Here is a 12,207-nt window from a genome sequence, read left to right as displayed (position 1 = left end):
CCCCCTGTGTGACGGATTTGGTTGACTCCAGGCCCCGGCAGAACCAAGATGGCTACCTGAGCACCGACGAAACGAAGTTCACTTTCTCACTGTAAATACTGAAGCTTGTTGTGCTTCTCCGCCATGGACGGATCACTGTGTGTGGACAATGAATACAGGTGAGCGTCACAGACATATTTTATGCTAAGGCCTAGGGGCTGAAGCCCGGTTGTCTGCAGGATTTTGAGTAGCTCTAATAGCCACAGCAGCTAACTGTGGGTACAAGTCATACCCGTAGTTAGGGGACTGGTGTTTGTACTGGGAATCCTTGTTAGCGGCTGGACAACTCAAGGATATACCTGCACTACAATGAGATAAAACCACCAGGAAGCCATGGTCAGGCCACGGTTTTATAGGTTAGACGTTTACCCAGACACACTGAACGCTGTTCTTAGCTAAGCTAACCTTAGCGAGCTTTGCGTATGCACTCAGCAGGCTAAAGAGTTAGTTTGCTGCCGTGCTGCTTTTCAAATGTCCTCCTTCATGTAATATAGTGTGGTGAGTCCGACAGGTATGTGCACTGAGAAGGCACCCTTGTGTCTGGTTTACTGCCAAGTCCCATATTTTCACTAGTGTAACGTGAAGTAGACCAGATGTTGCACAGCGACAGAGGTGCTGTCGACACCAGGTTGGATGTTTTGGTCGTTGCCAAATAACCCGAGCTGTTCGGATTACCACTAATAGCCGTAGCATTGCAGACTCGGCGCTCTTTGAACCCCTTTCGCCGACTCTACTTTACAAATACATATGATTTAATATCAAATTAAATTAAATGATCTAGAACGCGGCCTGAGAAAGGGTTGATCAGACTACTTTATCGTTGTCATCTCCACTCCAGACCATCACCATTTTAGGACCATCTTAATACAGTATATATTGTTTATATATATAGTTACACAGTGACAAATTTTTAAGCTTTGCTTCTCTACACCACCATAATGGATTTCAAATCTAACGATGAAGATGTGGTAAGTCCAAACCTTGAGCTTAAATTCAAAGGATTTAACAAAAGTAATGCATTAACTGTTTAAGAATTGCAGCCATTTTTTTTTACACAGACTCGATATTCAGAAGCACAAAAGTAATCAGAAATACACTGTTGAAAAAAATAACAGGAACACTTTGAAAAAACATCCGATCTCTATGGGGAAAAATATGTTGGATCTCTTTACTGATATGGACTGGGTAATGTATTAGGAATGAAAAGCTTCCATGTGGTTTGATGGAAATAAAACTAATCAGCTGGAGATGGCTGAATTCAAAGACACCCGAAGACACTCCGTAAATCGAAGTGAAAAACAAATTGCTTTGACTTGTTCATTTTGCTGAGAAACTAGAAGAGCAGGCATGGTGCGTTTCCGCCTTTGAGATGCTCTGGAGGACTTTACTGCTGCCATGCTGCCACCTTCAGTTGCTGTTTGTTTGTTTGTGTCTCTGTCTTCAGTTTTGTCTTCACTAACTAAAGCAATTCTCTATTTGGGCTGAGACAGCCTTGGTCTTTGAAAAATACTCAGGTTCCTCTTAGTTGCCTGGAGAATCTCTTGGGTTCTTTTTGTAGTATTCGTTGCATCACAATCTATTTGCAGTTTTATAGCTTTTGGCTGAATTTGATCAAAGTATAGCCCCTACACGCCACAGTAGCCCTTTTTCTATTAGTACCTACTTGGGTCGACAGGACCCGACTCAGACCAACTGGTTTGCCATTACGACCCAGTAGTACCTTGTTTGCTGGGGCAGGGCAAACCTTGGGGCAGGGATAGTGCAGTAGGTAGAGTGGTGGCCCCATGATCGGAAGGTTGGGGGTTCCCTACACACTGCTCCTTGGGCGCCCAATGGCTGCCCACTGCTTCACTGAGTGAATGGATTAAATGCAGAGAGGAATTTCCCCGTGGGGATCAATAAAGTATACATTAATATTACCTTGTTTGTGTGCTTGTCGTCATAGCAACGTGTCTGCGCATTGCAGGGTCCCAGGAGAAGCTGGGACCCTGTTTACTAGAAGGTTTTAAAATTTCTGTACTTTTAGGTGACAGGAGACATGTGGCCTGGTCAAAACACAGAGAGCTGCACTCTAAAAGATCTTTAAACATAGTAAACATACCTTGTGTGCCACAGACTGCTCCCAAACACGAGGGGACAAGTAATACCTCTAAAACACTTAAGTTGGCTTTATTAAACATTAGATCTCTAGCTGGGAAAACATTTTTAATTAATGATTTAATCACTGAGCACAGCCTTGATTTTATGTTTTTAACTGAAACTTGGTTGGACCAAAGTAACAGTGGAGCTGTTCTCATCGAGACGACCCCTCCTAACTACAGTTTTATCAGTGAGGTCAGGGCGAGCAGGAGAGGAGGAGGGGTTGCTGTCTTATTTAATGAATCATTTCAATGTAAGCAGCTATCTCCTGGAAGTTTTCAGTCTTTTGAATATGTGGCTTTACAGCTGAAGGCCCCATCCAAAGTTGTGTTTCTTAATGTTTACAGGCCTCCCAAATAGAGCAGGGAGATATGGCCAAAAATATTTATCACGATATATATTTGAAAATTTGCGATAACGATATAACCGACGATATAATTGATGCGAGACAAAATACAACTCCACAACATTACTAGCGCAAAAAGACAACCTTCCATTTATTTTCACTTAAACAAGAAGCTGGTTTTTATGTACATTAAAGCTTTATAAAAATGTAACAGTGCAAATGCAAATTCCTTGCTGAAAGTTTAACCAAAAGGCATTTCCAGTAGAAATGGGCTGACATATCCTGAGCATAACCATGTATAATATCCACTGAAGTTAAAAAGAGGTGCTTTGCAACATTAAACTGCAGTGTGCAGTACGCATTTTTCGGACCATAAGGTGCACGGGATTATAAGGCACATTAAGCGAAACAAAGCAGTCAGATAAATCAAACTTTATTAAACTCATTCTTCTTGCTTCCTCCACTTCTGTACCATTGATTCATTAATGTTGAATTCTCTGGCAGCTGCTCTATTCCCATGTTGTTGCAGTATATTAATGACTAACCTCGTATTGTGGATGGATTATCTCAGTTGTTCTCCTGACTGAAGTTTGGTCCGTTTACAGCATCCTGCCATGCGATTGCATTTGTTTCTAACCATGAAGAACCTTCATGTTAACTTTTATAAGTGGAAAAGTGTTACGGTGTGTTCACACCGAACGCGATGGACGCGAATAAAACGCCCCAAACGCCCCTAATTTGACGCGTGTACATTCGCGTCTCAACGCGTGTCCAAGAAAAATCCATCGCGCGTCAAAATATGATATTTTGACGCGCGTGAACCGGAAATGTGGGAGGAATGTGGGAGGGAGTTGTGCCAGACCGGTATCTTTGCAAGATGGCAGCTATCGAGATAGCACTTGAAGAGAGAGTCTCCCTTCTCTATGTACTGTGGAGAGCAGAGCAGCAGCGTAACAGACGTCCTCGCCGTACCTGGGTCCATCAGGTCCTCCAGAGGCATGAGCAGTTTGGTGAGTTTCACCACTTGCTCCAGGAGCTGCGCCTGGATGACGGCCGATTCCAGCGCTATCACCGTCGGCCAGTTTGAGGACCTGCTTTCCCTCGTCGGTCCCAGCATTGCCCGCCTAGACACCAACTACAGACGCTCAATCCCACCTGCAGAGCGCCTGTCCGTCTGCCTGAGGTTAGTAAAACTATTTAATACGGTAGTCCTTTATTGATACCTGTGCTAATATGCTAATCCATCCAGTTATACACTGCTAACATGGATGTGCTATGCTAACAGTGAATGCTGTCGGTGTTTACTGAAAGCAAACTGTGGTACAGAGACGACTCTTTATAATATTTCTAGTGATACTCAGAAGGTCTCATCAAGTCCCGATTTAATTCGATTTATGCTGTTATCAGTGTTTGAATGATAGCATGGCTGTGGTGTCACATCAATGTATGCGCTCGGTGTTTGCTGATATCAAACTAGAGCATTAGGACCACTGAGTTAACCTTTGTAGTGATACTCACTCCTTTTTATTTAGACCTGGTTTAATTCTGGGATAGTTGAATGTTTGTATATAATCCCTGCAGCTGTCAGACTCTATAGCAGGGGTCACAGCCTTTATTAAAACAGAGTTAGATAAAACTGTGAACAGTTTGATTCATCTCTAGTTACATGGTTCTATCTTGATAAGCTGTCTTATCACAGATTAATTTTTCAAAAATATTAATGATTTAAGCAAGGAAAGGGCTACATGTCAACATACAACTCTTTATTTCTATTAATGTCTTACTTCATTCCTACCTGATTGACATGTTTAGGAATTATGAGTGATTGGCTCACTGTAGTTGTGAAAGTTGCTACCAATCAAATTATGATATGTTAAAGTTAAAACAAAACAACTGTTTTAGATATTATCTAATATACATTTTGTAATTATCCTTATAATTACAAAATGTTTTATGTAAGATTTAAGTTTTGTGATTTATATCTGACATCACAAAAGTATTTTGGAATTTGAATAATGTATTTTGTAACTGCAGTACACATAATACTGATTTTGAACAATTTTGTCCAGGTTCCTTGTCACCGGGGACTCCTTCAGGACCATCGCGTTCAGTTTCAGAGTCGGTGTGTCCACGGTGAGCCAGATCACCCCCCAGGCAGCGACGTCCATCTGGGACTGTCTAGTGGACGACTTCATGGCTGTGCCTTCACCTGGAGACTGGCGGTCCATCACAGAGGGATTCCAGGAGCGCTGGAACTTTCCTCTGTGCTGTGCAGCTCTGGATGGGAAGCACATCCAGACAAAGGCACCCCATATATCATATAGGAGACACACACATTGATATACACTAAATATTCATTTCATTTCTTTTTTGTGGTGCCCAAATTGATGCACCTGCTTGATTTTGTTTAAACAATTATTGCACACTTTCTGTAAATCCAGTAAACTTCTTTTCACTTCTCAAATATCACTGTGTGTGTCTCCTGTATGATATTTAACTGACATTTTTTATTGTAACAACCAACAATTTATACAGGAAAATAATGTCTATTAACAAGGTTGCCCAAACTTCTGCATCCCACTGTATCAGTATATTTTGTCATTAGTATAATATGAAATAAATTCTACATGTGTCAAGTCGTGTGCCAACATTTGCTGTGTAGTAGAACTGAGACATTAGTCATTATAAACATTTATTTGAAATAATATTAAAAGTCTCAAACAGAAAAACATTAAACATAAATATATAAAATATAAGAATTTACAGAGAGACAGGAATAAAAAGGACCAGCTGCTCTCCAGAGCAGGAACAAGGCTGAGGAGGAAATGCTCCATTGGAGACTGGTGTGGCCTCTTCAGGGACTCCAGGATGGCCAGCTCCACCGCCGATGGACCGTCCTGGGACCCGTCCCTCATCTGCCTCGGAGCCGTCCTCCTCTGTGGGCCTGTAAAACAGCACAAAACACAAAGAAATGAGAAGGCTGCTACTAGATTTTAATTTCAACATTGGAAAAAAAAAAAAAACAATAACAGGATATAATCAGATTGGTTGTAGATATTTAGTAAAGGTGATCACAAGGGAATCCCACCGACTAAAAAGGTATCAGTGCTTGCTGTACATATCTGTGGGTGCAGCAGCAGGAGCTCAGGGACTGGGGATGCTCTGCTGCAGAATCAGTTGGTTCTATCAATACAGTATTAAATGTTAACAGGTTGGATATAATAATCGTAGAGTAGACAGTGGTCCCTCATTTATTGCAGGGGTTCTCAGAATAACTAGCCCCTGGTCACAGTTCTCACAATTGATTCTCAAAGTGCAAACCTTTGTAGATTGCAAAACGTAAAAGTATTATTATGCCGCGGTTTGTCTTCATCTGCCCGCCACTTTCGTGCGCCTTTTTCCCTCACGGTGCAGGTGTCTATTTCCGAATGAGGCTCATAGTTATGGGTGTTTTTGTGCTGTTTTTTCTATTGGACGCGATGGTTATCAAAACCAAACGTGATAAATTTGGCAAGCGCAGGAGATTTGTCAATCAGGCTGCAGAATGCAATGCTGTACTGTGCAATAAAAAATCAGCAAAAAAGCAAAGCAGTGACGGATGAACAGCGGGACCACTGTGTGCTGTTTATTAATAAACAATAAAATATATTCCTAAATGATAACATGCATAAAAGCAGAACGGTATTTGTACGTCAGTGGGAAAATAGCGGTGGCTTGCTAGCTTTTGTGCGGCTTCCCCGGGTCAGTGAAAACTTTCAAAAGAGAAATGAATGAACTTACCAGGTTGCCCGATCTCTTCACATATCTTCCTCCAAGCTCAGTCCTTTTTATTCCTGTCTCGGTACTGAAAGCAGCTGGTGTTGTACAGCTCCGAGTTGTTTGCTACCGCATTGATTAGCCTTCCCCTCCATTGAAGTATGAAAGGCTTTGGCTGGATCTGCCCCTTTGACCTAGGTAACAGCCACGTCACCAGGCTCCTGATTGGTTGTCGCGGCGCGATTTGACGCTGGAGTTCAGATTTTTCCAACTCGAGCGGTAGACGCGAAACGCGCGTATGCACAAAATGCAACACAAAAACTCACGCGCGTGGTTTTATTCGCGAGTCAAACGCGCCAGACGCGCTACACTGACGCGCGTTTCACGCGTTTTGGCGTTTTCGCGATGCAAATCTGCTTCCGAATTTTCGCGAGACCTGCAATCGCGCGTCATCGCGCCTTTCCATTGACTTTACATGTAAACCTGACGCTCTATTCGCGTCCATCGCGTTCGGTGTGAACACACCGTTAGTGTTCGTCCTCCAGCTTCACTGTTTATGTTATGCTAACATAGCTGTGTCGCTAGCGATCACGTAGCACATCATTATATACCAGCTAGCCCAACTTCAGTAACCCTACAAACGTCACTGCTGTTTAGTTTCCTGTCTTCATTTATGTTGGAAGTGATAGCAGAGCTGTACGTTTGATTTTTTTCAGAAATCTCTCAGTCAGAACATGCAATATCATGCTTAGGTAACTAGCGAAACTAGCGAGCTAACTTCCGCTAGCTTCCTGCTAACTTCTAACTCCGTTAAATGTAATAACTTTTGTTTTCATGGATGCCTGGAAGTTAAACTTTATAGTTACACCTGGTAAAGCAGCAATGCTGATCGTTTTATTAAAGATGAAAGAATTTAGACAGTTTTTAACTCTAAGTGATGCTGCAGTGTTGTTTGACCTGAAGTATACGGAGTTTAGGACCCAGATTACTCCCAGATTTAAGAGCATCTTAGTCCGACAAATACGACAATAACAACGGCCGCTTGCATGTTCTGCAAAAAAATGTGCTTTGTTGTGTATCTGACGGACAAACACCAAACCAGTTCCACATCACGGAAGTTGCACCATTTTTACAAACCAATTCTGGTTCATCTGTTTCACTCAACAATCGGCCATGTGCGTATGAAAACAAAGGCACTGCGCATGCGCGTTTTACTCCCATTCTATCGCGATATTTCATTTTCCTATCGTTGCCTAACATTATACCGGTATTACCGTGAACGGTATAATATGGCCCTACTCCCAAATACTGCACAGACTTTTTTAATGACCTTAGTGAACTGCTGTCTGTGATCTGTGTTGATTTTGACTGTGTAATTATTGCTGGGGATTTTAACATTCATGTGGACAACCCTCAGGACAAAGGGACTAAAGACCTGAGTAACACTCTGGGCAACTTTGGGCTGACTCAGCATGTAACAGAGGCCACACATAATAGAGGACACACTCTTGACCTACTGATCTCCAAAGGCCTGAGCATTTCAAAGGTTACTGTGTCTGATGTGGGCCTGTCTGATCATTACTGTGTTTTCTTTGAAAGTAAAATCTCAGCCCACACAAATATATCAACAACAGTGATCACAAAACGGTGTATAACTGAACACAGTAGTGCAATTTTTAACCAGGTCTTCCCATTAACACCTGACCTGCCCAGAGGGTCAGTCAATGAGCTCGTCAATAGCTTCAATGCTAACATGTTAAATGTAATGGACACTATTGCTCCCATTAAGGTGAAGGTTATCTCTGGAAGGAAAAAGTCTCCATGGAGAAACTCCACACTGGTGAAAAATGAAAAAAGAGAGTGTAGGAAAGCTGAGCGCAGATGGAGAAAAACAAACCTCCAGGTTCATTATGACATTTATAAAGAGAAACTTCACAATTATAATTTACAACTGAGGAATGCAAGGAGGTCCTACTTCTCTGACATCATCACTAAAAACAGCCATAATGCTCAGGTCTTATTTTCTACAGTCGACAGGCTAACAAACCCTCCTGTGTCAGTGGCAGCTGAACTTCATTCGACCATGGCCTGCAATGACTTTGCCAAATTCTTCACTGAAAAAATCCAAAAAATTAGACAAGCAATTGGTACATCAACAGCAGATCCAGGATATGTACTGTGTCCACCAAAAAACTGTTTAAACACCATGAAACAGTTTCAACCTATTAACAGCAAAGACCTGGAGGACATCTTAGGTCAACTGAACTCCTCCTCCTGCTGTTTAGATGTCCTGCCAACAAGTTTTTTCAAAAAGGTCTCAAAGACTTTAGAGTCAGACCTGTTACAGATCGTCAACTTTTCTTTATTATCAGGTGTGTTTCCAGAATCACTAAAAACTGCTGTAATCAAACCTATACTGAAAAAGGACAATCTTGACAAGACACAAATGAACAACTACAGGCCGATCTCAAATCTCCCGTTTTTAAGTAAGATCATTGAAAAAGCAGTTTCTCAACAGCTCAGTTACTTCTTAAAACAGAATAATTGCTACGATGCCTTCCAGTCAGGTTTTAGACAGAACCACAGCACTGAAACCGCTCTGACCAAAGTGTTTAATGACATATGTCTGAATACAGACAGTGGAAAAATGTCAGTCCTAGTTTTACTGGATCTCAGTGCAGCATTTGATACAGTTGACCACAACATATTACTCAAACAACTGGAGAACTGGGCAGGTCTTTCAGGAACTGTACTAAACTGGTTCAAAACATACTTAGAAAACAGGAAATACTTTGTATCAATAGGTAACTTCACATCTGAGCAGACAAGTATCACATGTGGAGTTCCCCAAGGTTCCATCTTGGGACCCCTTCTGTTTAACATCTACATGCTCCCACTGGCACAGATTATAAACAACAACAAAATAAACTATCACAGCTATGCAGATGACACACAAATATATATCACAATGTCACCAGGAGACCGAGGCCCTGTACAGGCTCTTGGTAAATGCATTGAGGAAATCAATGACTGGTTGTGCCACAATTTTCTCCAGCTAAACAAAAACAAAACTGAGGTAATAGTCTTTGGCGCCAAAGAAAAACGATTACAGGTCACCAGAGAACTTCAATCTATACATCTAAAAACCACAAACCAGGCGAGAAATTTGGGTGTAGTGATGGATGCAGACCTAAACTTAGAAAAACACATTAAGACAATAACAAAGTCAGCTTACTATCACCTCAAGAATATATCAAGGATAAAAGATCTGATGTCTCAACAGGACCTGGAAAGACTAGTCCATGCATTCATCTTTAGTAGGCTTGATTACTGTAACAGCATCTTTACAGGTCTACCTAAAAAATCAGTCAGACAACTACAGCTCATTCAGAACTCTGCTGCTCGAGTCCTCACTAAGACCAAAAAAGTGGACCACATCAGTCCAGCTCTGAGGTCCTTACACTGGCTGCCTGTCCGTCAGAGGATAGACTTTAAAGTTCTGATGCTGGCCTATAAAGCTCTGAATGGTTTAGGACCAAAATACATCAATGACCTCCTGACCCAGTATGAACCATCCAGATCCCTCAGGTCATCTGGATCCGGTCTTTTATCAGTTCCCAGAGTCAGAACCAGACACGGAGAAGCTGCATTCAGCTTTTATGCTCCTTATATCTGGAACAAACTCCCAGAAAGCCTCAGATCAGCTGAAACACTCAGTTTATTTAAATCCAGGTTGAAGACTCACCTGTTCTCAGCTGCATTTGAATAAAGCACCAAATCCACACTTTAAGCTTAAATTTCAAAACTTACATTTAACTACTGATTTTATCTACTGTTCTGATTTTATCTGTTTTGATTTTATATACTGTTGTTTGTTGTTTGTTTGTTAATTAGTTAGTTAGTTTATTTGCTTGTTTTAATCAATTTTAAATCACGCTTTTTATTTGTTCTTGTTTCTAATGTCTCTGTAAAGCACTTTGAATCACCTTGTTGTTGAATTGTGCTATACAAATAAACTTGCCTTGCCTTGCCTTGCCTAATATGCTACACAAACACTAGAACAAAGGTGGATGTTGAAGCGACCTGCTGCTCTGTCTGTAGCTTTTCGTCACACTCGTGGGGGTCACGGCGTTGTTTTTTTTGTAGCCATTCCCTTTGTTGCTGAGTTTAAAAAATGGCGGTTATGATTTTCTTGAGCTGAGACACTCATGACTAATCAGACACTACTAACCACCCAATCAATGCCATGCAGTCTGACGACGTCACATTTTAGTACCTGTTTTAGTCACTTGAAACCCCAGCCGAGCAGGTACTAAAAAAAGTACCAGGTACTACGACCTGATGGAAAATCCTGAAAACTGTGGTGAACCGTGCCGAGTCAATCCGAGGAGGTACAAACGGAAAAGGGGCTAATGCATCCTGATACTTCTGCTAGCAGTCATGTCATGGCCTGGTTCCACTGGCAGACACATACACTATGGCATAACATTCGCAGGTGATGATGTACTCGTGGGGTTATGGTTGAGGTCATTACCTATGCATTCCTATGCGTTCCTTATCTTCCCTCTATATATTTTTAACACTGTCTTGCAGATTTATCCTATTTTTCTGCTTTTTATTTCCCAGAGTTGTGCAGGCTCTCTCAGACATGTTGTGATGAAGTCTTATTTGGTCTTTCTGTTTCTAAATGTTATTTGTGGTTTGGTCTGTGGCAAAGCCAATGTATTCCCCTTCATTTGACAAAAATATTCCTACTTCCATAATGTTGTAAAGGGTTTTTTCTTAACAGTGGAAATTATTCTGCAATCATCCCCTTTAGTAGTTTTCTGTGCTCCTTCAGACCTTTTGGCATTGATGATCTAGCCCAGGGGTGGGCAATCTCAGTCCACGAGGGCCGGTGTCCCTGTAGGTTTTAGATCTCACCTTGGGTCAACACACCTGAATCACATGATTAGTTCATTACCAGGCCTCTGGAGAACTTCAGGACATGTTGAGGGGCTAATTTAGCCATTTAAATCAGCTGCGTTGGTTCGAGGACACATCTAAAACCTGCAGGGACACCGGCCCTCGTGGACTGAGATTGCCCACCCCTGATCTAGCCAGTGCATTCATGCACCACATCACTTCTAAATGAACCTACTGTATCTGAGACGGAGGGTTATTTGGGTTAATGTCAGCTTTCTTCACTTGCATGGCCATCACTTTGGGATCTTTTAATGAGAGCTTCAGTGGAAAGCTGTTCAAGCTTAAAACTTGCAATCCACTGCAGATCTTTTATTTGCTTTATTTGTCATCTGGCTGTGAGAACTGTTTAACATTCAGTTGTCTAGTGTCTTTTGACTGTCTGAAAATGCGAGCCTGTTAATTCATCATTTTGGTTTAGTTTTTGGATTTAAGCAGAAAGTGTACTGTCGTCTGATTTTGATTGTTTGAATTAAAATTCTCTGAATTGTCACTGTCAAAATACTTATGGACCTAATTGTATGTTTCAGTCACTCAGAGTAGCAATATTTTAACATAGAGGGTCAACCTGATGGGGCACAACAACACTGTTCCACTTCAGAATGAATCTACTATCAAACGGTGACTGCAGTTTTGTATTTTAGGAAACATTTTTTCCCCTCATACTATAAAGTTATTTTGTGGTAAAATTTAAATGATGAGTGAGCCGGCTATAAAAGCTGATTTTCCCTTTGTAAGGTTCCCCTCTGAAGTCTCACTTGTTCATTTCTCTTCTTGAATGGCTATACAATTAGTGGTGTGCTGTAAGCACATGCCTAATTTTGTCCTGAGAATATATTCCTGATGTTTGTGATAAGACTTGATAATTAAGAGGAAGGCCCTGGGGTGATTTTCATGAAGAGAAAGTGTTTGTGTATGAGAGTGAAGCTATTAAAACCTGGCCCTGTGGTAATGGAGCCAGCTGA

At 41.5% G+C, this 12,207-nt stretch overlaps 2 protein-coding genes across 2 annotated transcripts in view; both read left to right on the top strand.

Annotated features, from left to right (window-relative positions):
• ndst2a (N-deacetylase/N-sulfotransferase (heparan glucosaminyl) 2a) overlaps positions 1 to 12,207 on the top strand; it is a 56,939-nt gene continuing 44,732 nt past the window's right edge. The window contains exon 1 of the mRNA XM_085427240.1: positions 1 to 158. The gene's annotated coding sequence lies outside the window, so the exon portion shown is untranslated. The remainder of the gene's footprint in view (positions 159 to 12,207) is intronic.
• On the top strand, positions 3,213 to 5,040 carry LOC146656494 (uncharacterized). The gene is made up of 2 exons (XM_085427242.1): positions 3,213 to 3,707; positions 4,594 to 5,040. Exons 1-2 carry the CDS (start codon positions 3,448 to 3,450, stop codon positions 4,862 to 4,864), a joined length of 531 nt encoding a protein of 176 aa, XP_085283368.1. The 5' UTR covers positions 3,213 to 3,447; the 3' UTR covers positions 4,865 to 5,040.

This window comes from Rhamphochromis longiceps, linkage group LG13 (assembly GCF_057381845.1).
Source record: "Rhamphochromis longiceps isolate RC_006_pf linkage group LG13, R_longiceps_female_GT1.1, whole genome shotgun sequence".
In the NCBI taxonomy this organism is placed as follows: Eukaryota; Metazoa; Chordata; class Actinopteri; order Cichliformes; family Cichlidae; genus Rhamphochromis; species Rhamphochromis longiceps.
Note: the sequence above shows the minus strand (reverse complement) of the source record. Positions and strands in the feature narration are given on the sequence as shown.